Genomic DNA, 26,084 nt, shown 5'->3' with positions numbered 1-26,084 from the left:
CCTCAATAAAAAGAGCCGAAAACGGCCCCCTCTTACAGGTGGGCAACTGCCGCCTGAAGGAGTCGCCTACCTAGGCTGGCATCTGCCGAATCATCGGCATGCACCTGATAGTGTTTTTCGTGAAAGTGTGCAGACTCGACCAGGTAGCCGCCTGGCACACCTGCTGAGCCGTAGCCTGGTGTCGCAATGCCCAGGAAGCACCGACGGCTCTGGTAGAATGGGCCTTCAGCCCTGCAGGAATCGGAAGCCCAAAAGAACGGTAGGCTTCAAGAATCGGTTCCTTGATCCACCGAGCCAAGGTTGACTTGAAAACCTGAAATCCCTTACTCTGGCCCGTGATAAAGACAAGAGCGCATCGGGCCGGCGCAGGGGCGCCGTGCGAGAAATGTAGAGCTGGAGTGCTCTCACCAGATCTAATAAATGCAAATCCTTTTCACATTGGTGAACTGGATGCGGACCCAAAGAGAGTAAGAAGATATCCTGATTGAGATGAAACGGGGATACCTTAGGGAGAAAGTCCGGGACCGGACGTAGAACCACCTTATCCTGGTGAGACACCAGGAAGGGGGCTTTGCCTGACAGCGCTGCTAGCTCAGACACTCTTTTGAGTGATGTGACTGCCACTAGGAAGGCTACCTTTTGCGAAAGGCGAGATAGAGAGATCCCGCATCGGCTCGAAAAGTGACTTCTGAAGAGTCGTCAGCACCCTGATAAGATCCGAGGGTGCTAACGGACGCTTGTAAGGTGGGACTATGTGGCCAACCCCCTGCAGGAACGTGCGGACCTGCGGAAGCCTGGCTAGACGCTTTTGAAAAAACACGGAAAGCGCCGATACTTGTCCCTTGAGAGAGCCGAGAGACAAGCCCTTGTCCATTCCAGATTGAAGGAAAGAAGAAAAGTGGGCGAGGCAAACGGCCAGGGAGTAAAACCCTGAGTCAGAGCACCAGGATAAGAAGATCCTCCAAGTCCTGTGATAGATCTTGGCGGACGTTGGTTTCCTGGCCTGTCTCATGATGGCAATGACGTCTGGAGATATCCCTGATGACGCTAGGAGCCAGGACTCAATGGACACACAGTCAGGTTTAGGGCCGCAGAATTCAGAAGAAAAAAAGAGAATTTTGTTTACTTACCGTAAATTCTTTTTCTTATAGTTCCGTCATGGGAGACCCAGACCATGGGTGTATAGCTACTGCCTCCGGAGGACACACAAAGTTACTACACTCAAAACGTGTAGCTCCTCCCTCCTAGCATATACACCCCCTGCTAGCCAGTCCTAGCCAGTTTAGTGCAAAAGCTGAAGGAGGACATCCACCCACAAGTAGAGATAGAGTAAAACCCGGAATAACCGGAGCCTCTGTCTACAACAACAGCCGGTGAAGACACATGGAACAAGAAACCTGCCAACAGGCAATAGGGAGGGTGCTGGGTCTCCCATGACGGAACTATAAGAAAAAGAATTTACGGTAAGTAAACAAAATTCTCTTTTTCTTTATCGTTCCTATGGGAGACCCAGACCATGGGACGTCCAAAAGCAGTCCATGGGTGGGAATAAACAGACAACTGAGAAGCAGGAAAACCCAACTTCACAAATGGGCGACAGACGCCTGAAAGATGCGTCTGCCGAAGCCCGCGTCTGCCAAAGCAAGAGCATGCCTTGGATAGAGCTTCGAAAAAGTATGCAGACTAATTCGAGCTGCCGTCTGACAGACCTACTGAGCCGTAGCCTGGTGCCTGAAAGCCGAAAAGGCACCGACAGGTCTGATCAAATGTGCTCTGATCCCCAGCGGGGAAGGCACTTGAGTACACTTGTAGGCCTCGGAAATGGCCGACCTAAGCCAACGAACTAGGGTCGGCTTAGATGCCGAGAGACCGCTATGCTGACTAGCAGTCAGTACTAGAGAGAGGTGCACTGCCTAATAACGGCGGTGCGAGACACCTAGATCCGGGGCGCCCGCACCAGATCCAGGATATGCAACGCTTCCTCAAAGCGATGAACAGGAGCCGGACAAAAGGAAGGCAGGAAAATTGCCCCGGATAAGGTGGAAGCAGTAACCACCTTAGGGAAAAAAGTCCGGAGTCGGACGGAGACCACCTAGTCTTGATGCAAAAGACCAAAAAAAAAAGGGGGTGACTCAGAGAGAGTGCAGCCAGAACTCCCTGGCAGGAAATTATAGCCACTAGAAAGACTACTTTCTGTGAAAGATGAAACAAAGAAACCTCCCTAAGAGGCGCAAAGGGGGGTTTCCGGGAACCGGGAGGACCGGATTAAGGTCCCAGGGCTCCATAGACCGCCGGAAGGGCGGAATGATGTGAGACGCGCCCTTAAAGGAGCGCACCGGAGCCAGCCGGACGATACGCCGCTGGCACATACCGACAGAACGGAGACCTGTCCCTTAATGAGGGATAGTCCTAGCTGTAGACCGGACTGTGGAAGGGACAGGAGGGTCGGCAAGGCTAAAAAGGTCCAAGGACACCTTGGAGCTCGAGTCATAGCGGAGATGACTTCAGGAAGGATACCAGAAGTCGCCAAGATCCAGGACTCAATAGCTACGCCGTCAATCTGAGAATCCAGAATTCTGACGGAAAAAACGGACCTTCTGAGAAAAGGTCTGGACGGTCCGGAAGATGCCATGGCAATCCAACGGACAGAAGGAGCAGGTCAGGATACGAAGCCTGCCTGGGTCAGTCTGTAAGAGAATGACCCGACGGCCCCCTTCCCTGATCTTGTGCAGGGCTCTGGGCAAGAGGTAGAGACGAAGCTGGGATCAAACATGAACCAGTGTGTCTACTGCAAAACCTGAGGATTGTGGACCACGGTTGGACAGCTGAAATAACCTGCCCGCAGTTTTGACATCTAGGATGTGGGCTGCGGATACGGTGGACTAGGAGTCCCTTGTCCAGTGAAGAATGTTGAGGCGCTAAGATTGCCAGGCGGCTGAGTGTCCCGATCTGGAAATTGATGTAGGAAAACGCTGTCACGTTATCCGACTGAACTCGAATGTGCCTAGCCGCCAACAGATGGTGAAGGCTTAGAGAGCTAGAATACAGCTCTGATTTCCAGCCCATTGATCTAGAGGGCTGATTCGGACAGAGTCCAAGCGCCCTGCGCTCCGCGGTGGAGATATACTGCTCCCAAGGCGGAAAGACCAGCACCCTGGTGAGGATCACCTGGGACGGGGCCAGGAAGGAGCGTCCCTGAGACAGAGTGGCCGAAACCACCCCTGAAAACGAGCCCCAGGTCAGTGGCAAAGCCACCACCCCGTGGAAGGAGGGAGTTCGCGTGTACAGCGGACAACATCCAGTCTTAGAGGGCACAGGAGAAACTGGGCAAGGAATCGCTTCCATTGACGCCACCGTCTGACCAGCACCTTTATTTGGTGTCTGATAGAACGACGTCGACCGCCAGCGGAGAGACTACTGATCGATTAAGAGCGGCTTGACAAGAGCCGACAGTCTCGAATTGCGTCCTTGAGAACCTTCTGGTTCGAAGTCAGAGTGGACTTGAACAGAATGACAAGCCACCCGAATATGTTAGAGTGGCGAGAGTAAGCGAAGTACTCTGCTAAGAGTCTGCACTGGATGAAGGCCTAAGAAGAAGGCCGTCTAGGGCAAACGATCACTGCGAATCCCTAGGGGTGCAGGACTCTAATCACAAGAGCCCCAATGAGAATACTCGAGGGGCCGTGGCTAACCCCAAGGGAAGAGCCACGAATTGGACCACTCTGATGGCAAAACGCAGTCAACGCTGGTGTGAAACTGCGATTGACCCTTGCAGAAAGGCATCTCTGATGCCGATGGCTGCTAGGGAATCTCCTTGGGTTCATGATTGATCCGGTGAAAAAAACACACGGAACAAGACCGAGACTCCATGTGAAAACGCCACACCTGACCATGCTTGAAAAGCTAAAGATCCAGGTCGGAAGGCACCGCCCTCTTCGGGGACTAGAAATAGATTTAATCAAAAATCTCAGAACCGTTCCCAGTCGGGAACCGGTACAATTACTCCATTGGCCTGCAAGAAATGCCACGGCCTGTGAGAAGGCGGCGGCCTTGGAGCCGGGAGGAGGTGACAGAAAAAATCTGTTTGGCGGGTGGACAGAATTCCATCCTGTAGCCATGGGAGATATAATCCCGCACCCACTGAACGGAGACGTGTTAGAACCATACGTCGCCAAGTGGAGAGAGCCTGCCCCCGACTAGGAAGAGGTTGGCGTGGCTAGATAGCTCGGAGGAAGCTGACTAAGTGGCAGCATCTCCTGCGGTCTTCTGAAGACGCAGCTTCAAGCCAATTGGTTCTATGAACCTAGGCCGAGCTGAGGACGATCAGATGGAGGAACGGAAACCACCGAAACCTCAACAGAATCCTGCCCTGGACAGGTTCCCTGGTTTAGGGTTGTAGCAAGGAGAACTCTCTCCGCCAAGAGCTTCCTAAATTTCATCCAGTCGGTTCCGAAGAGACTGGTCCAACCAAAGGGGAGCCCAGCAAGGAACCTCTATAGAGGCATCTGCCTCCATTTCCGAAGCCACAGGAGCCTGCTGATAGCGAGAAAAGTAGCTAAGACCACCGCCGTGCGGTGTCCAGCATGGCAGACCTAGGCAGAGGATGAAAAGACTGAAGTCTGGAAGTTCAGGCAACCGTTTTGGGCATAGAGTCCCTGTGAGGGAATGCATCTCCTCTGAGGAGCCATCAGCCACTGACATAACAGTCCGGACTGAGCCACCTGAGGTGAATGAGCCCCCTTCTTGACCACTATTGGTGGACAGGGGAAACACAGTCCTCAGAATCACGCTTCATGGGAAGCGACTGTCAGAGCGGACCCTGGGCTGGTCACAGGGGCCTGAAAACTGGAGTGGTTAAGGAACACACGTTGTGTTCACCTAGATAAGGTAACTCCGGCGGATTGAGGTCCAGTACAAAATTAATGTACCGTGGGATCCTTATAGAGGTGCCGTCAGCCACTGATACAACTATCCGGGCTGAAAGTCTAGACACCGGAGTGGCCACCCCTGCGAATGAGTACACTCCTTGACCACCTCTGATGGGAGGGGGAGACAGGCAGCAGAACCCCGCTGTGGGATCTGCAGGACAGGCCGTGGGCTTGGACGCCTGAAAACTGGAGTGGTTAAGGAACACACTCCTCGTCTTGTTAAAGGTATACTGATGCCTTACTGCCAGCGGGGAATACTCCCCTGATACAGGCGGATGGAGGTCCAATACAAGTATAATGGACGCAATCCAATCATTCGCATCCGCGTCACCTACGGACGGATCAAAAGTAGCGTCCGAGCCCCTGGTAGAGACATCCTCCTCGTCCAATGAGTCAGCTCATAATCGGAGCTGCGGGACGGGGAGGACAGGGGACCCTGCGTCTCCCTGTCAGGAGGACGGGGTCTGTGAGCTTTGCTGAGCAAGCAGAAAACGCCGTGAGAAGGGGGCTGCATGCTCAGCAGATGCCGGGACAGGCCGACCCCTGGAAAAAAGATTCCCCCAGGGGTCAGCCACCGACCGGAGCAGCTGGAGGGACCCTGAATGAGCCTCCAAGCTGAGGGGCCACAGTGGTTATGAGCTCGGTACAGCCGTACGAGACTACCAGCAGTGGATACTAAAAACAGCCTGCAGCCTCGCTCTGTGAGACATGCTGCAGAGGTGGGGGGCTATGTCTAGAATGTCTAGAATACCCAAGACAGGAGTCAGCCTGGGGACCCCAGGCAGAGGCACCACCACATAAGACCATGACAGTGTGGGTCCGTGCCGGTTCAGGCAATATCAGCTCAAAGCAGAACATGTAGTGTACAGCCCTGGAGCTTTGCTCCTAGTGTGAGACATGCTGCTGAGGAGGAGGTTCTATAATAAAGAATTAGCTCCTTCAGAATGCCCTGATAGTGTATAAAAGTGCACAACCAGAGGTTGTGACTTATCAGGCCGTTATAATGAATGCCCCCCGGGTTCCAAGCCTGGACCCCCAGCCAGATATCCACTCCCTCTGCACTGCAGAGCAGCCAGCGCCGACCAGCGTACTAAGAACGCTGAAAAAATGGCGCCAGAGTGAGGGGGGGGCGGGGGTTAACCCAGGAGCGGGAATCGGAGGGCTAAGGCATGTACAGGGGAGGGAATCACCTCCTGAAAAAAGAGTGTCCTCCCCTGTGCAGAGCGGCCGGCGGGCGGCTCTGCAGTGTCCCCCTGCATGACTAACATGCAGGGGAACAAAACGAAACTAGGCCGCGGCTGAAGCCGGGGCCTAGAGTTATGCATGCGGCCGAAAATCAGGCATCATCGGCGCGGTACTCAGTAAAAACCGAGGAACCGGCCGGAAACACTGTAAAAAGCAGCATTATCAAAGTAAATCACTGTCCCCCCAATAAAAGCTTCCACATTGCAGAAGGACCCCCTGAATAACGTCTCTATACTTAGCTTTGAGACGCAGGGCCCAGTCCCTGGTGGGGTGGGGGTTCAGTGCTCCGTCCAGCAGGGTCCTGCCAAAGGGCTGCGGATGGAGGCCGGTCTCCTGCAAAGCAGTGAGAACCGTGTTGGCTCTAACTTCAAGCCAGAGCCCCTAAGGGATGGTGAAGGAGCGCGGCATGAAGGGCTCTTGCCCTGAATCAACCTTAACAGCACCGCCGCCAGGGGGGTGTGAAGGGACATGCCGGGGGTCCAGTGGACCCGCTTTTCTTCCAAATCTTTAGAAAAAATGAAAAATCAAAAAAGGATGCATGTGTGTGTGTGATCCTCCTGACACAAAGCATGAAACTGGCTAGGACTGGCTAGCAGGGGGTGTATATGCTAGGAGGGAGGAGCTACACGTTTTGAGTGTAGTAACTTTGTGTGTCCTCCGGAGGCAGTAGCTATACACCCATGGTCTGGGTCTCCCATAGGAACGATAAAGAAAATGGCCCTTGAGACCGCAAGTCTGGTCGGTCTGGGAGTGCCCACTCCACGGTTGACCCACCGTGAGGTGCCACAGATCCGGGTACCACGATCACCTCGGCCAGTCTGGGCGACGAGGATGGCGCGGCGACAGTCTGACCTGATCTTGCGTAACACTCTGGGCAGTAGTGCCAGAGGAGGAAATACATAAGGCAGTCGAAACTGCGACCAGTCCTGAAGTAGCGCGTCTGCTGCTAGAGCTCTGTGATCCGTGGACCGAGCCATGTATGCCGGGACTTTGTTGTTGTGCCGAGACGCCATTAGATCGACGTCCGGCGTTCCCCAGCGGCAACAGATCTCTAGAAACACGTCCAGGTGAAGAGACCATTCCCCTGCGTCCATGCCCTGGCGACTGAGAAAATCTGCTTCCCAGTTTTCTACGCCCGGGATGTGAACTGCGGAGATGGTGGAGGCTGTGGCTTCCGCCCACAGCAGAATCCGCCGAACTTCTCGGAAGGCTTGACGACTGCGTGTGCCGCCCTGGTGGTTGATGCACGCAACCGCCGTGGCGATGTCCAACTGAATTCGGATCTGCCTGCCCTCCAGCCACCGCTGGAACGCCTTTAGGGCTAGATACACTGCCCTTATCTCCAGAACATTGATCTGAAGGGAGGACTCTGTCGGAGTCCAGGCTCTCTGATCCGAGTGGTGGAGGAAGACCGCTCCCCACCCTGACCGACTCGCGTCCGTCGTGACCACAGCCCCGGCTGGGGGCCGGAAGGATTTTCCCTTCGCCCAGGAAGTGGAAAGAAAGAGAGACGTTCTTGTCTAGGGACGTCGACCCATTTGTGGTGTCCGATAGAAGCGGACGCAGACGAAACTGCGCAAGGGAACTGCCTCCCTTGCTGCCACCATCTTCCTTAGAAAGAGCATGAGGCGCCTCAAGGGGTGTGACTGGGCCCGAAGGAGAGAGTGCACCCCTGTCTGTAGTGAACGCTGATTATGCAGCGGAAGCTTCACTATCGCTGAGAGAGTATGAAACTCCATCCTGAGGTAAGTCAGTGATTGGGTCGGTGTCAGTTTTGACCTTAGAAATTTGATGATCCACCCGAACCCCTGGAGAGTCTCCAGAGCAATGGTCAGGTTGTGTTGACATGCCACCCAGGAGGGTGTCTTGACTAGAAGATCGTCTAGGTAAGTGATCACCGAGTGGCCCTGAGAGTGTAGGACCGCCACCACTGCTGCCATGACCTTGGTGAAGACCCGTGGGGCTGTTTCCATGCCGAAGGCAGTGCCCCGAAGTGAAGGTGTTCGTCCCCAATGGCGAAACGCAGGAAACGTTGATGCTCTGGTGCAATCGGCACATGGAGATAAGCATCCCTGATGTCGATTGATGCTAGGAAGTCTCCTTGTGCCATTGAGGCGATGACAAAGCGGAGAGATTCTATCCGGAACCGTCAGGTTCTCACATGTCTGTTGAGCAGTGTGAAGTCCAGAACGGGGCGGAATGATCCGTCCTTTCTTGGTACCCACGAACAAGTTGGAGTAAAAACCGCGACTACGTTCTTGAAGGGGAACGGGTAACGCAACTCCTCCTGCCTTCAGAGTGTTCACCGCCTGAAAACGTGCATCAGCTCGCTCGGAGGGTGGAGATGTTGTGAAGAAACGAGTCGGAGGACGAGAACTGAGCTCTATCCTGTAACCGTGAGACAGAATGTCTCTCAACCAACGGTCTTGGACATGTGGAGACCGCTCCCCTGACCTGGACCGCCATGCAGAAGAGTTTCTCTGGCTCTTCTGTGGCCTGTTGGACGATGAGATGGGGACCTAGCTAGGGTGCTAAGGTCTCTTTGGTATGGGCTGGGTAAGCACGAGTCCATTCCTTTGGAATGCTCAATCGATTCATCCAATTGTGCGCCAAACAATCGGTCGCCAGAAAATGGCAAACCGGACAAGAGCTTCTTGGAAGCAGAGACTGCCTTCCATTCTCGTAGCCACATGGCCCTGCGGACTGCCACCGGATTGGCGGATGCTACCGCTGTACGGCAAGCCGAGTCCAGGACAGCATTCATGGCGTAGGATGAAAATACCGACGCCTGGGACGTCGAAGACGCTAATTGCGGAGCAGAGTATGACCGCATTAATCTCAGACAGAGCAGCTGAGATAGCCTGGAGTGCCCACACTGTTACAAAGGCTGGGCAATGGACGCGCCTATGGCTTCATAGATGGATTTCATTAGGAGCTCTATCTGCCTGTCCGTGGCATTCTTGAGCGTTGAACCGTCAGCCACTGCTACTACGGATCTAGCGCCCGTCTAGAGACTGGAGGGGCCACCTTGGAACACTGAGCCCAACCCTTAACCACGTCAGAGGGGAAGGGATAACGTGTGTTATTAATGCGTTTAGTAAAACGCTTGTCCGGGAAAGCCCTGTGCTTCTGGACAGCATCTCTGAAGCATTGAGAGCCACGTCCGGACAGAGTCCTGGGCTGCGACCTCCGCCTCATCCTCTAGAGAGTCCTCAAGCTGAAACTCTTGATGAAGTCGGAGAAGATTCTAAGCAAGCCCGCTTAGCCGGTCTGGGACTGCAGTCCGTGCCGGAGTCCCCCACGTAATAACTAGAGGTCCCCCCAGGAGCCCGCTGCGTCGCGGACCGAGCGGGGCCAGTGAGCGATCCCGCAGTGCCCGGGGCCTGTGTAAGGGCCGGTCTGGGCTGCAAGCTTCTAGTATCTTAGAAGACCATATGTCCATAGACTGAGCCCTGGATTGTGAAAGTGACTCAGAGAGTTTTTCAGCAAAAGCTGCAAACTCTGTCCCTGCCGTCTGGACAGGGGACGCCGGCGGTTCTACCCGGGCCGATTCCAACCAGTGCCCCAGGCTCCGGCTGAGCGAGTGCCACATGGCCCGAGCAATGCTCACAGTGATCACTGAGTATGTACCGCCGAACTGTGAAAATGCATACAATATTATATATTATATATATATATATATATATATATATATACACAGTTCAGCACTCTAGGTGGCCCAGCCCGATGGGAAGAAGCCACCTGGCTTACCGACCGCTCAAGCAGTGTGTGCTGCTTAAAAACATGGCTGTCGGCGTTTACAGGGGAAGATGGGCGTAACCCCAAAAGTGCGGGAATCTGGAGTCCCGGAGTGAAAAGTGAGGGGGGCGGAGGACAGCCAAGTGTGCTCCAGCCCTCACTGTCGGCGTCAGACCGACCGTCCCGCCCTCCCCCTGACTGGCAGGTCCGGGGGCGGGAGTTTAAGGCACTAGGCCGCAAAAGCCGGGGGCTAAAGTTAAAAACCTCGGCCGGCCAGCAGGCGCGGTCGGCGCGGTAGTCCCGTACTACCCCCACAGTCGCCGCCAAGTCTGAGGCCAAGGCTCCATGCACCGTCCCCGAGGGGACACTGAGTACCTGTGCGGGGATCTGTGCCGTAGAGTGATTAGTGAGGGGGGGCGGAGGACAGCCCAGTCTGCTCCAGCCCTCACTGTCGGCGTCAGCCCGACCGTCCCGCCCTTCCCCCTGACTGGCAGGTCCGGGGCGGGAGTTTAAGGCACTAGGCCGCAAAAGCCGGGGGCTAAAGTTGAAAACCGCGGCCGGCCAGCAGGCACGGTCGGCGCGGTAGTCCCGTACCAACCCCGCAATCGCTGCCAAGTCTAAGTCCAAGGTGCTCCATGCACCGTCCCTAAGGGGACACTGAGTACCTGTGCGGAGATCTGTGCCATAGAGTGAATAGTGAGGGGGGCGGAGGACAGCCAAGTGTGCTCCAGACCTCACTGTCGGCGTCCGACCGACCGTCCCGCCCTACCCCCTGACTGGCAGGGCCGGGGGCGGGAGTTTAAGGCACTAGGCCGCAAAAACCGGGGACTAAAGTTAAAACCGCGGCCGGCAAGCAGGCGCGGTCGGCGCGGTAGTCCCGGCGTCATACCAATCACTGCAGTCGCTGCAGCGTCTGAGGTCCAGGTGCTCTATGCACCGTCCCCAAGGGGACACAGAGTACCTGTAGATGCAGGGCCCTGTCCCTGATGATACTCAGTCTCCTGTCCGTCAGATTCCCTCAGGGGCTGCGGAGGGAGCCCGGTCCCAGTGCCTGGATGACCGGATAGGATCCCACTTCTCCCAGAGCCCCTAAGGGATGGGGAAGGAAAACGGCATGTGGCTCCGGCCTGTGTACCCGCAATGGGTACCTCAACCTTAACAACACCGCCGACTCAGTGGGGTGAGAAGGGAGCATGCCGGGGGCCCTGTGAGGGGCCCTCTTTTCTTCCATCCGATAAAATCAGCAGCTGCTGCTGACTAAAATGGGAGCATGAGTGAATGTGTGCCTCCTTCAACACAAAGCATAAAACTGAGGAGCCCGTGATGCACGGGAGGGTGTATAGCAGAGGGGAGGGGTTACACTTTTTAAAGTGTAATACTTTGTGTGGCCTCCGGAGGCAGAAGCTATACACCCAATTAAAACTAATTGTCTGGGTCTCCCAATGGAGCGACAAAGAAAGAAGCATTTCACAACATATATTTTAACATCACAGATATTCCACACAGATTTAACTAAATTGGCTAAGTAATGTGCTCGGTCTGTCTCCTGTCTCTTTCCAGATCTGTCTCTTTCCCCGTCTGCCTGTCTCTTTTTTTGTCTGTCTCTTTCTAGGTCTGTCTCTTTCCCAGGTCTGTCTCCCCGTCTCTTTGTCTGTCTTTTCCTGTCTGTCTCTTTCCCTGTCTGCCTGTCTCTGTCTGTCTCTATTTCTCAGTCTCTTTCCCCGTCTGTCTCTATCAAGGTCTGTGTCTTTCCCCATCTATCTTTGTCTGTCTCTCTGGCTGTCTCCTCCTTCCCTGTCTGCCTGTCTCTGTCCCTGTCTGCATGTCTGTCTGTCTCTTTCCCCATGTGTCTCTTTCCAGGTCTGTCTCTTTCCCCATCTGTCTCTTTCCCCATCTGTCTCTTTCCCCATCTGTCTCTTTCCAGGTCTGTCTCTTTCACCGTCTGTCTCTGTCTCTTTCACCGTTTGTCTCTGTCTGTCTCTCTGTCTGTCTCTCTCTTTCCCTGTCTCTATCTCTCTGTCTCTTTCCCCACCTATCTGTCTCTGTCTGTCTCTATCCGTCTCACCACCGACATCTTATTACCTCACATACAAGCTTCTTATACTATGAATGTCTTTTGTTCCTATAGCAACCACTCACAGCTCCTACTAATAACCTGTAGTTCCAGGCTCCATTTACTTTAATGGAGGCATGTTTTTTGGAGAGTAACTGTAAAGCGCGGGGTTAAGTTTTCCTGTCAAAACATAGTCTACGACGTTCCCTGGGTCACATGAGGTGTCTGTGCAAAATTTCATGATTGTAAATGCGACGGTGCGGATACACTTTTCGTTTCACTTTTTCCCCCATTATATAGATAGGGGCAAAATTGATTGGTAAATTGGAATGCGCGGGGTTAAAATTTCGCCTTACAACATAGCCTATGAAGCTCTCGGGGTCCAGACGTGTGCGTGTGCAACATTTTGTGGCTGTAGCTGCGACGGTGCAGATGCCAATCCTGGACATACACACACACACACACACACACACATACATAAACACACATACACAGACACAGACACAGACACACACACTCAGCATTATATATTAGATATCATCGGACTGATGATCCAGATCACTCACCAGGAGACAGGACAGATAGCGGCTCCTCTCCTTCACCTTTTCCATTAACGTTTTCATGAAGGCATAGAGATCGTCGCTGCGGACCACCTGGAACCAGAAGGAAAGGCGTCACCACCTAATACAGGTCAGCCGGCGTATACTCCCTGCATAGTCAGCGCGGACCCCTGTACTGAGGCTTTATATACCCTGTAAAAGTATTGGACTAAAATACAGAGTAATAGCCCATATACAGCCTCACATTAGCCAAAGGAAAGCAAATACGAAGAACATCTCTCGATGGGCCTGAAAACTGGGCCTTTTACTGGGTATTGTTTACCCGCGATACATAGGGGTCTGTGGATAACTTCCCGATCACTGGGACCCCCATCTGTCACGGACTTTCCTCGGTTGCAGGTTTTGGTAATTAGTTCTGAGTCTCACTTGGTTTTGTGGGACTAGGTTAATTAAATGGATTCCGTTTCCTTTGGGGAGGAGAGGGTTAATGCCAGGTTTCCTTCCAACAGCTCCTGACCCCCTGGTGAGGTGTTTCCGGTTCGGACGACACCCAGATCCTATTTTTACCCTCAACTTCCATCAGAGGGTGCCGGTTATTTCCTATCATTTGGAAGCTTGGCCGGGAGGTGGAAGGAGCTGTTGTTACGTTGTGCTTTTGGCTGCAGCAGTGTTTTTTGCTGCAGCATTTTCAGGTGTGTTTGTTTAGGTATGGAAGTTACCCAGTAGCCTGTTATTCCCCTTTTTTATGTTGTTTTCCTGTGAGCAATTTTAGGGTCTCATTTGTGTGTGGTTGTCGTGTGTACAATTTATCTTAGTTGTTACCCCGGTTTGTCTACTTTTGTTGGTGGGGTAAAGTCTCCTGTTCATTGCCATTTCCCCCTGGGTGGTGGGTTTGCGGAGGGGGGGGGATGTTTATGGAGTCTTACCATCAGGGACAAGGACAGGAGATAGGGCCTAGGCTGGAGGCCTGGACCTCCCTACCATTAAGGGTACCTCTGGGTGATAGGGTGAGCATAGGGGCCCCAGCCTTAGAGCCAGTATATGTTTCCCTGGGTTCACCTAAGACACCCGTGACCATCAATCCAGAGAATGAGGCTCTGCAGCATCCCATCTGCCCACAGGAGCACACCCACGACCTCCACCCCATTCATTGTCTATGGTACTGCAACAGACAGCAGAGTGCAGTGCTCTTCTATTCCTGGCAGTCTTAGGCCTAGTGCCCACACTGTGTAGTTTTGACGCGTATTTTCAGAAATCTGCCGCAAAATCTGCATGTCCATTTTCCCTTGTGTATTTGGTGCAGAAAAAAAAAAAGAAGAAATCTGCACCAAATACGCAAGGGAAAAATACTCAACGTGGGCACAGCACTTCTGAAGTCTCATAGACTTTGCTGGCTTCACAATGGACATGCAGATTTTGCTGCAAATTTCTGAAAATCTGCGTCAAAATCAGTGTCAAAATCCGCAGTGTGGGCACAGGGCCTTACAGAGAATGAATGGATGTCAGCATGTATGACTTCAAATCAGGGTCAATGGGGGTCCCTGTTGTTTGCCCCCAAGCAATCAGTCAGTTCTCTATATCCCTAGGATGGTGAGAACTTTCTACACCCCTTTGATGGTTCTTTGTTACACAGGATTGATGGTTCTTTGTTGCACAGGATTGATGGTTCTTTGTTGCACAGGATTGATGGTTCTTTGTTGCACAGGATTGATGGTTCTTTGTTGCACAGGATTTATAGCATGTGCTTCCACTAAAATGGGAAGCGACTGCGACTGCTTTGCAGGGGGAAGTAATTAAACTCATTATTGTAGCTTTATTAGGACATTATTTTATTTCCAAGGGTCAATGTAAATAGGATTTTGCATAACTTACCGTTTTATTCCTTGGGGGGGAAAATGATGTCCCACAATGACAAGAACTAAACACAATAGAGCGATCCCTATGTAACCGCACCAGATTGTGGAGCGGAGGACGACTTACTTCTTTGTCGATATTCGGTCGTGCGCAGGTGTCGGTCTTGGTCCGGAGCTGTTCGAGGTGAGAATTGATCTGCTGAGACTGCGAATTACTGTCTGCAACCTACAAAAATATAGAAAGAGTCAGCGACGCCGAATTCCCGACGGAAAGAAGAAAAACCGATCAATATGGGAAATGTTATACTGTAAATAAAGTCTAAAGTTTAAAGGCCAAACAGATGGGGATAATTGTCCCATCTCCACTGAAGAAAGAGCAAAAGGCTCATTTGTTGGGGGCGATGATTCTTAAAAAGTTGTAAAAACCCTTGTTCTCGGCAGTACGTTGTCCTGTGCCAACATAATGTGCTTGTAACGCTCACCGCTGGAGATGGTAAAGCGGCAAGCAGGAGTGGACCCATTGGATCACAGGGGGACCCCGGGCCTACCCTTTAGTGGAAGAGGCTTGACTAAGTGCCCACCGCTAGGCAGACACTAGGTACTATCCCCCAGGGCAGAGACCGGGACTGTGGCAGCTGACCCCCAGGGCAGGGACGGACACAGGTGCGTACAGGCAGAGTCTCTAGTGTAGACAGGAGCCACCAGGATGGCTGAGGCTGATAGCATGGCCATGGCGGACAGGTACAGCCACAAGTAAACTCAATTAATTAAATTAATTTTTATTAACACTTAAATTAAAAAATACAATTAAATGATTAAAATAATGGATCCTCCAATGCAAAAAGCACACACAAAAAGAGTCTACTGGGAGGGTATGTAGAAAAAAAATCACCCTAAAGCAATCCATAGCACGGCACCAGCACAATTATATAGAATTAGCTGTCATTGATCACACACATCCCCTGAGGAAGTCACGTGAACGAAATGCGCGTTGTGAACGAAACGCGCGTAAGGCTTGAGAGGCGAGCTGGGAGTGAATATACATCTGGTCACGTCCAGGTATGCAGTTTGCATCCGCTTATTTATTGGGGCACTCTTAGTACTGTAGGCATTTGGGTGCTAATGGCAGGCAGTGTCTCTGGTGGGTTAATTTTGTGGACTAATCCTTTCACTATACTAAGAGTGTATTTACACCCTAGTTACCCATATAATAACTGGGATCACTGGCAGCTAATCTAATATATAAAGCTGAGTGTATGTGTGTGTGTATGTCCGCTAAAGGAATCCGCACCGTCGCATTTACAATCACGAAATTTTGCACAGACGCTTCATGTGACCCAGGGAGCGTCATAGACTATGTTTTGACAGAAAAATTTTACCCCGTGCTTTACAGTTAGTCTCTAAAATCCTGCCGCCATTAAACTGAATGGAGGTGAGAGCTATAGATTAATAGCAACTGTCAGTGGTTGCTATAGGAACAAAATAAACTGTTAGTTGAAGCTTATGTGTGAGGTTATATGATGTCGGTGGAGAGATGGATAGAGAGAGACAGAAAAAGACAGACAGACAGACGGGGAAAGAGACAGCCCTGGAAAGAGACAGCCCTGGAAAGAGACAGCCCTGGAAAGAGACAGCCCTGGAAAGAGACAGACCTGGAAAGAGACAGCCCTCGAAAGAGACAGCCGGGGAAAGAGACAGCCCTCGAAAGAGACAGCCCTCGAAAGAGACAGCCGGGGAAAGAGACAGCCGGGGAAAGAGACAACCGGGGAAAGAGACAGCCGGGGAAAGAGACAGCTGGGGAAAGAGACAGCCGGGGAAAGAGACAGCCGGGGAAAGAGACAGCCCGGGAAAGAGACAGCCGGGGAAAGAGACAGCCGGGGAAAGAGACAGCCGGGGAAAGAGACAGCCGGGGAAAGAGACAGCCCTGGAAAGAGACAGCCCTGGAAAGAGACAGCCGGGGAAAGAGACAGCCGGGGAAAGAGACAGCCGGGAAAAGAGACAGCCGGGGAAAGAGACAGCCGGGGAAAGAGACAGACAGTCAAAGAGACAGCCCTGGAAAGAGACAGCCGGGGAAAAAGACAGCCGGGGAAAGAGACAGATGGACACACACATAGAGACCGATAGACTGATACAAATACAGACAGAGATAGAAATCGTCAGACAAGGAAAGAGACATAGACACAGACAGACAGACAGACAGAGACACACAGAAACTGGGAGAGAAACAGAGAGACAGTTACTATCCCGGGCGTTAATATATTCTATTTATACATTCTATCCCGGGAATGTTAATACATTCTATTTTGTTAACAGCAGTTATTAACCCGGGCGAAGCCGGATAGTACAGCTAGTAATATATAAAGCTGAATGTGTGTGTGTGTGTGTGTGTGTGTGTGTGTGTGTGTCTGGACCCCGAGAGCGTCATAGCCTATGTTGTGAGGCAAAATTTTAACCCCGCGCGTTCCAATTTAACAATCAATTTTGCCCCTATCTACATAATGGGGAAAAAGTGAAACAAAAAGTGTATCCGCACCGTCGCATTTACAATCACGAAATTTTGCACAGACCCCTCATATGACCCAGGGAACGTCGTAGACCAGTCATGGCGAACCTGTGGCACTCCAGCTGTTGCAAAACTACAATTCCCATCATGCCTGGCCATTCAAAGCAAAAGCTTTGGCTGTGAAGACATGATGGGAATTGTAGTTTTGCGACAGCTGGAGTGCCACAGGTTCGCCATCACTGTCGTAGACTATGTTTTGAAAAAAGCTGTGGAACAAGAAAGCGCAATAGGGTCTTACCCTGGTGATGGAAAGAGTAAAAATTGTATCAAACTCACCTATAATGGTTGTGCCGGTCACAACCACTATGCACGCATGTAAGAATCCGGGTCCGGCAGCAGTCCCAAAATATGGCTGATAACAGAGAGTAAACGGGAAATGGGTTGTAAATCCGCGCCAAGGACTCAATGGATTCGGAAGGAGATTTATGCTTCTTTTAATGGCATGCACATGTCAACGCGTTTCAAGAGTCACAGCTCCCTTCATCAGGACAGCAGGCAAGGAACATCAAATCTCATTTTGATTTGATGTTCCTTGCCTGTTGTCCTGATAAAGGGAGCTGTGACTCCTGAAACGCGTTGACCTGTGCATGCCATTAACCCCTTCAGCCCCTGGGCACTTTCCATTTCTCCATCGTTTCATTGGGGGACACAGGACCATGGGTTATGCTGCTGTCACTAGGAGGCTGACACTAAGTAAACAGAAAAAGTTAGCTCCTCCTCAGCAGCATACACCCTGAGCCGGAGGCGGACTCAATCAGTTTTTAGCTTAGTGTCGTAGGAGGCTGATGTGGGCCGTCTCGGCCTCCCTCAGCCATTTGTTTTTTGCGCCTTTTTTCCCTATTTTCGGCGCCGCTCATCGCTCTCATACCTGTCTTCTTGTTTTCTGCAGGTATTTTCTTCATCATCCTCCGCAGCCCTGTGGGTACCACTCCCCAGGGTCGCAGGGGTTTCAGACTTTGGGCCCTCTCCCCCGTCCATCCCCATGGTACCACTCCTGGGGGTGTTCGTGTGGGCAGGTTGTCGTGGGCACCCCTGATTCGCCCTGCGGTATCACCCCAAAGGGCGTACAGGGGGCATACAGCAGGGATGGGACCTCAGCAGCGCGTCTGAAATCTGATGGGGCCCGCATCGCTGCCTTCTCCTGAGGGGGGGCTCCTTCCCCCATCATGATGCCCACTTCCCTGCCTCAGCACGCTGCTCCCCCGGAGCCAGCAGTCTCCCTGGACGGGGGCACGGCACACAGGCAGGGGCAGGGCGACCTGCCTGCACCGCATCCATTTCTGGACCAACGCCACCGAGATCAGGTAGGACCGACCTTCTCCTACCTTCTTCCCAGGCGGCTGCAAAATTGAGGCCCCGGTCTCGGCCTAGTCTGCGCCCCGGCCACATCTCAGCAGTCGGCGGCGCGCGCCGGCTCAAGCCCACAGCTCTCTCTGGGCGCTCCGGTCATCGCCGCTGCCCCACCACTGTTTGCAGGTAGGACCGCCGGTCTCTACCTCCCCGCGAGCCGGCAGCCCCAAAATTTAGGCCCCGGCTCGGGCCTTGTCTCCAGTGTCCCAGGCCCGCCCTCCACTACAGTGCGATTGGTCGCCGGCCGTCCGTCTCCGTCCTCCGCTCTGCCCCAGGCATCACAGGGGGGGCGGTGGCTGTGTGTTTTCCCGCTCTCCAGACTTCATCTTATCAAAAAAAAAAAAAAGTAGAAAAGAAATAGAACTCCCGGTGTGCGGCTTGCTGAGGCTGCAGCAACCGGTTATAACAGTTAAAACAAGCCCTCAAAAGAGCCACAATCATATGAGGATTGTGTTTTTATAGTGTTTTCATGTGCATGTGTGTATGTGTATGTATATATATGTATATATATATATATATATGTGTATATATATATATGTATGTGTATATATATGTATATGGGTATATATATATAGATTGATTTGTACAGGCAACTAGTTGGCTATAGATACAGACTTATAGAAGGGAACGGTGGTTTTTTTCACTGCCAAGATATATTCCCAGAATAATACCTCAATTGTGAATTCACCCAAATCTTTCAGATTTAGTGATCACAGCCACCGCAGCCCCTGACACAGCAGGTCCCGGCATCCCGCCCCGGCCGGCTGGTTAGCGCCCCGGGCTCAAACCATAAATCCCCTCGCTGATGTCTTCGGATTGGTGCGCATACGCTGCGTCCCTGGCTGACGCTCTGTCATACCTACACAGGACTGGCGCAATCCCCTTGGGGAGTTTTCACCTTCATCCCCAGGTCCAGACGGCTGCTCCTCCGTAGCCTTTCGACCTCTCAGGTGATGGCCCAAGCGTACCGCCTCTGCTGGATTCCAAGCGGGCGCATGATGTTCGGCACATGAGAATAGCCTGGTAGAAACGGTGAGTCAAGCCATAAAGGTGCGAACAGCCCTTTTTTCTTCCGGGCACGCACAGGGGGAGGTGAGTCCCGTACCAGGGGCCCCCTTTTTTCCCCCGCTCAACGCGGACCCGCTAGGTCTCATCTTCTGCAGGCCCCCAGGTTTTTCACCTTAATTCCCAGGTCCAGTCTGCCTCTCCTCCGGTAGCCTTTCGACCTCTCGGGTGATGGCCCAGGCATTCCACCTCTGCTGGACTCCAAGCAGGAGGACCCGGATGTTTGGCGCATAACGATTAGCCTGGTTGAAATGATGAATCAAGCCTTAAAGGTACGGTCAGCCCTTTTCTCTCAGTGCACTCGCCGGGGGAGGTGAGTCCCGTACCAGGGACTTTATCCACTACTCGAAGCGGACCCGCCAGGTCTCGCCTTCGGCGCCTCCCCCTGGTTTTTCCTTCATTCCCAGGTACAAGCTACCGCTCCACCGGAAGCCTTCCGACATCTCTGGTGATGACCCAGGCGTACCACCTCTGCTGGATTCCGAGCAGGCGCCCGATATTCGGCGCAGGGCGAATAGACTGGAGGAAATGGTGAGTCAGACCATAAGCGCACAGATAGTCCTCTTCTCCTCTCTGAGCACACAGGTTTCCTTTAGGACTTTTCCGGCAATCCCGTGATGTATTCAGTGGACATCCAGTAGTTCGCCGATTTGCTGCATCATCACAGACAACAACCAGACACGACGTTTACCAGCGGTAAGTCTTGTATTGTCATTATCCCTTCTCCAAAGGGGCTCCGGAGAAAAGGGGCATGCCCTCCTGTGATCGGCCCGCCAGGGTTCCGCCTGGCTTATCATCCCTAACGTGACGTCTCTCAGGGACTCCACGGACACCGTTCCATCTCTGTCCAGCGGACTACGTTCCATCTCTGCCGATTCAGGACTGGTTGACATCTTCGGTAAGTACCTTATCATCACAGCCCTGGCGTCTGCCAGCTGCACGGCCTGAGCCTATAGCAGCAGTGTGACCGCCCGTCGAGACCTCTGACTCAGGATCTGAAACGCGGAGGCGGCATCTAAGGAGTCGCTGACTTCCCTTACACCCTTAGGTGGCCGTCCCGTCGGAGATAGGCTAATCCAGTGGATCCCCTAGGCTACGTGAGGGTGGAATACTCCTTCCCCTAGGCTACGTGAGGGAAGAGCACAGCTCTTCCCAGCATCGGCCCAGACGCTCGGGATCGTCGCCTCACCGCTCGATCCCAGTCTGTTCGAGCCGCAAACGTCAGGGCGCCGCTATCTCTCAGCAGTCCCTCCGCCTTGCATCGCTGCGGACCATTCCAGCTTTGTTTAAGAAGCGCTTGCAGGGATCAGGGCGGCTGTCCCTGCACAGCCTACTCGACAGGGCCGCTAAGTTCACTCCACCCAGAAACGACCTGGTGGTATAGACTTCCCCCTAGTCTTGGGGTTTAGACAGTCACTGTTACTCCTCCGCTACTAGGGTAGCTGAGCTACCGCTTGGAGTCCTATCAGACCCCGGCCCGGTAGATTATTCCTTTAGGCACGGTATTCGAGCCCGTCCGAGGGAAGTTACTCTTCACGCAGGAGTAGTTTTCTTCCCCGCACCGAGTCGGGTTCGGTATGCGAGTCCTTGGCTGTTGGTGGAGGTGATAGCAGCGGTACACTTACCAATTTTTCATCTTTGGCCTTCCACGGGATCCCACTGAAGAACGAAGACAGGTAGCTTCCGTTTGCCCTGGGAACCCGCCAACCCCTTCCTAGTGGACCAGTCTTCATAACCGTCCCTCGGGAGGGTCCTCTCTCCTCCTTCTCTGGAGGATAGTATCTACCGTCACCAGTCTCCTGTGCTAGGGTACGCTATCCCACCATCCCACAACACGGTCCCGAGGGTCACCACTAGAGGTTGCCCCCCCCTTTTCAACATTCCGGAAGCCAGAGCCATCCGGTTAGCTGGTTACGATTTTCTTCACTGGGACGAGGTTACCCGGTCAGGTTCCAGTCGAACCATGCCACAGCGGTGGCGTGCATCATACACCGGGGAAGCGCAAGGAGTGTCATGTCAAGGGAAGAGGTTAAGAGGATCTTGCTCTGGGCCGGATCTCGTCGCTCTCTAATCTCGGCAGTACAAATCCCTACCATGGACGTTTGGACGGCCGTTTTTTCCCGGCAGGAAGAGCCTCGCCTAGGCAAATGGCTTTTCAACAGGGTCGTCACCAGCCAGATCTACGACGAAGGGAAACCTACAGTCATGGTCCTATGGACCTCCCGATCCAACTTTAAGTCAACGGGGCATCAAGGGTGTCCTCCTTCTCTGCACTAGGTGTCGACGCCCCCACCCGGCCGGGAGGCCAGTTCAATCTCTTGGGCAACTTCCCACGGCTTCCCATGATCTCAAGGGTTCTCAAGTTGGACCAAGGCAGAGGGTGGCTCTGGAGTGGCCCAGGCGACCATAGTTAACAAAGCTCACTCAACTCCTCGCAGATACTCCGTGGCGCCTTCCAGACCGTCCAGTTCTTCTGAGTCGGGGCCCTCTCTTCCACGAGGTCTCAAAGGTCCTAGGTTTGCGGCCTTAATAGCGGATCCCGGGTACTTGCTTGCACAGGCCGGTTGGCAAGAAGGATGCAAACAATGATGGAGACCGGGAAGATGGTTTATTACCACACGTGAAGAGTTCCTCCGGGATGTGAGGAGCGCATCTTCTCTTCTCTTCTCTCTCTCTCTCTCCCTCCCTTCCGGCACTGCTACCATGCTTGCAGTCAGATCTGGATGCGGTTTTTTCTAGCGCGACCCGCTAGGGGCCGAGTGTCGACGCGGTCATTTCAATTTCAGAGACTTATCACTTCTTGTCACACGATCAGGTTTTTCACGCAGAGAAGCGTCCGTCTGGCTCGGCGGCATCACCGTCCACTAGAAACGCGGGACCTGGCTCCCGGTTTGGACCTTGCCGAGTGCTTTCTACTCCCACCTGTTTGGATAGGTGGGCTCCTCGTGGCCGTCTCTTCTGCAAGGGGCATCAGGGCGGACAGCCCTCTCTTGCTGCTTTTTCCCCCCTTTTTCCGGGTCCTCCAGCAGGACAAGGGGGGTGCTCCGGCCACAACTCCCCCTTTTCGATCCAAGGCAACTGCCTTCCTTCCAGATAAGGAGATTGAGTTTCGAAATCGGTCCTAGTCTCTTCTCTCAGCCTAAAAAGGGGGCCTAGTTTGTTCCTGAGCTGGTTCGTGCCCTCAGTCGTTTATGTCTTCAGGACCGGACTTTCGGTTTACGCCGGCAGTCAGTTCCTCTTTTCACTCGCTCCCAGGAGTTGCATGCCAGCGCCCAGGTCCAAGATTGCCACATGGATTCATTCCGTGATGTTGTGAAGCCTATTGCATAGTGGACGGACCTCTACCGCATTCTACGGTCCAAGGGGAGCCTCTTGGAGGATTGGACTTCAGACGTTGGTCGACCATGTCCACCGGGCCTCCACCTGGTCTACTCGGCATACCTTTACTAGTTCCTATCAGGTTCACACACATGCTTTGGCAGAGGCCAGTCTTGCCGTTATCTTTGCGGGCGGCAGAAGCACACCTGTACCAAGGTAGGTCTTTGTAGGTCTGGGTCAAGCCCGACAGGAGGAAGCGGTTTCCTACCGATCTCCGGTGATGGTTCTCTTCCCACCCAGGGACTGCTTTTGGACATCCCATGGTCCTGTGTCCCCCAATGAAACGATGGAGAAAGATAGATTTTTGTGTACTCACCGTAAAATCTCTTTCTCTGAGTCTTCATTGGGGGACACAGCACCCACCCTGTTTGTGTTTTTTGGTTGCATATTACCTGCCTGTTGCCTCAGTGGCCATATTCCCTGCCACTGGTCGCATGAATAATTGGTTATAGTGTTTACCTAGTTTGATCTAGAGTTGTTTGGTTCTCCTCCTACTGCTTGTGCACTAAACTGATTGAGTCCGCCTCCGGCTCAGGGTGTATGCTGCTGAGGAGGAGCTAACTTTTTCTGTTTACTTAGTGTCAGCCTCCTAGTGACAGCAGCATAACCCATGGTCCTGTGTCCCCCAATGAAGACTCAGAGAAAGAGATTTTACGGTGAGTACACAAAAATCTATCTTTTTGCGTTTTTTTGTTTTTTGCTCCCCTTCTTCCGAGAGCCGTAACTTTTTTATTTTTCCATCAATCTTGCCATATGAGGGCTTGTTTTTTGCGGGACGAGTTGTACTTTTAAATGAAACCATAAGTTTTACTTATAATATAGTACAATAGTTTTTGGGATATTTTATTCACCGAGTTCACTATATGGTAAAACTGATGTGTCATTGAGGTTGGTGCAAGTTTGTAGACACCAAACATGTATAGGTTTACTTGTATCTAAGGGGTTAAAAAAAAATCCCAAATTTGTCCAATAAAAGTGGCGCACGTTTTACGCCATTTTCTGAAACCCGTAGCGTTCTCATTTTTCGGGATCTATGGCTCATTGACGGCTTATTTTTTGCGTCTCGAGCTGACGTTTCTAATGATACCATTTTTGCACAGATGCTACGTTTTGATCGCCTGTTATTGCATTTTGCGCAAAACTTGCGGCGACCAAAAAAACGTAATTTTGGTGTTTGGAATTTTTTGCCGCTACGCCGTTTATTGATCAGATTAATTGATTTTATATTTTGATAGATCGGGCGTTTCTGAATGCGGCGATACCAAATATGTGTATATTTTTTTAACCCTTTAATTTTCAATGGGGCGAAAGGGGGGTGATTTGAACTTTTAAGTTTTTTTATTTTTTTTTAAACTTTTTTTTAACTTTTTTTTAATTTTATTGGTTATTAACAGTTATTAACCTGGGTGAAGCCGGGTAGTATAGCTAATTCTATATAATTCTGCTGGTGCCATGCTTTGGATTGCTTTAGGGTGATTTTTTCTGCATACCCTCCCAGTAGCCTCTTTTTGTGTGTGCTTTGTGCATTGGAGGCTCCATTATTTTAATCATTAATTGTATTTTTTAATCTAAGTGTTAATAAAAATTAATTTATTATAAATTATATATTTTCTTATGGGTGGGTATCTCACAGGAAGTATTTTGAGTTTAATTGAGTTCCCTAATGACAATAATATGATATGTTTGATTAATTACAGCCACAAGTAAAGCTGGGACCACCTGGGAAGCGGAGGAAGATGACACAGCCTGGGTGGACGGACACAGTCTCTAGTAAAGCTGGGACCACCTGGGAAGTGGAGGCAGGTGACACAGCCGGGGTGGACGGACACAGTCTCTAGTAAAGCTGGGACCACCTGGGAAGCGGAGGCAGATGACACAGCCGGGGTGGACGGACACAGTCTCTAGTAAAGCTGGGACCACTTGGGGTAGCTAATGCAGATGACACAGCTGGGGTGGACGGACACAGTCTCTAGTAAAGCTGGGACCACCTGGGAAGCGGAGGCAGATGACACAGCCGGGGTGGACGGACACAGTCTCTAGTAAAGCTGGGACCACCTGGGAAGTGGAGGCAGGTGACACAGCCGGGGTGGACGGACACAGTCTCTAGTAAAGCTGGGACCACCTGGGAAGCGGAGGCAGATGACACAGCCGGGGTGGACGGACACAGTCTCTAGTAAAGCTGGGACCACCTGGGAAGCGGAGGCAGATGACACAGCCGGGGTGGACGGACACAGTCTCTAGTAAAGCTGGGACCACCTGGGAAGCGGAGGCAGGTGACACAGCCGGGGTGGACGGACACAGTCTCTAGTAAAGCTGGGACCACCTGGGAAGCGGAGGCAGGTGACACAGCCGGGGTGGACGGACACAGTCTCTAGTAAAGCTGGGACCACCTGGGAAGCGGAGGCAGATGACACAGCCGGGGTGGACGGACACAGTCTCTAGTAAAGCTGGGACCACCTGGGAAGCGGAGGCAGGTGACACAGCCGGGGTGGACGGACACAGTCTCTAGTAAAGCTGGGACAACCTGGGAAGCGGAGGCAGGTGACACAGCCGGGGTGGACGGACACAGTCTCTAGTAAAGCTGGGACCACCTGGGAAGCGGAGGCAGGTGACACAGCCGGGGTGGACGGACACAGTCTCTAGTAAAGCTGGGACCACCTGGGAAGTGGAGGCAGGTGACACAGCCGGGGTGGACATACACAGTCTCTAGTAAAGCTGGGACCACCTGGGAAGCGGAGGCAGATGACACAGCCGGGGTGGACAGACACAGTCTCTAGTAAAGCTGGGACCACTGGGGTAGATAATGCACATAGCACGGCTGGGGTGGAATAGACACCGGGGTACATGCAAGAACACTGTAACGGGAAGCACAGCGGACAAGGAGACCTCACAACTATCTGGCTAGTGAACAAACCACTAACTAATAGTGTTGATCAGGCACCTCCCCTAGTGGGAGAGTGCCTTAAGTACTTAGCAAAAGGCCGAGAGGCATTTCCAGGGAATGACAAACTGGCCCATTAAACGATGGGCAGCGGTGCACGCGCATGCCCTATGAGCGCTCCCGGAGGCCCTGTGCAGTGTGCACAGGTCCTAAGGTAAAGAAGAAGGAATCACCCACTTGGAGGACCGCGGGGAAGCCATACAGCATGGTGCGAGCTGGCCGCAGCAGTGAGTGAGCGTCCCTGCAGGGAGGAGGGCAAGCAGTGCAGGGACCCCAACACCTCAGTGCTGCTAATATCATGTATGTTGTATAGATTATTTTGCATGCACAGAACATGAATAAATGGTCCATTGGGTCACCGACGTCAGTGGTCATCCAATGGCCACCACTTTAATAAGGGAGGTTTTTCC

The 26,084-nt window shown here is 52.5% G+C and overlaps 1 protein-coding gene across 1 annotated transcript in view; it reads right to left on the bottom strand.

Moving 5' to 3' along the window:
* Positions 1-26,084, bottom strand: part of CCDC180 (coiled-coil domain containing 180) — an 89,619-nt gene that overhangs the window by 15,495 nt on the left and 48,040 nt on the right. Inside the window, exons 24-25 of the mRNA XM_075322934.1 lie at positions 14,505-14,603; positions 12,531-12,617 (exon numbers count right to left, since the gene is read on the bottom strand). Of these exons, the coding sequence (XP_075179049.1) occupies positions 12,531-12,617; positions 14,505-14,603 (186 nt within the window). The remainder of the gene's footprint in view (positions 1-12,530; positions 12,618-14,504; positions 14,604-26,084) is intronic.

Source organism: Anomaloglossus baeobatrachus, chromosome 9, assembly GCF_048569485.1.
Source record: "Anomaloglossus baeobatrachus isolate aAnoBae1 chromosome 9, aAnoBae1.hap1, whole genome shotgun sequence".
NCBI classification, from domain to species: Eukaryota; Metazoa; Chordata; class Amphibia; order Anura; family Aromobatidae; genus Anomaloglossus; species Anomaloglossus baeobatrachus.
The sequence above is the reverse complement of the archived record's forward strand: the minus strand, read 5'-3'. Positions and strand labels throughout refer to the sequence as shown.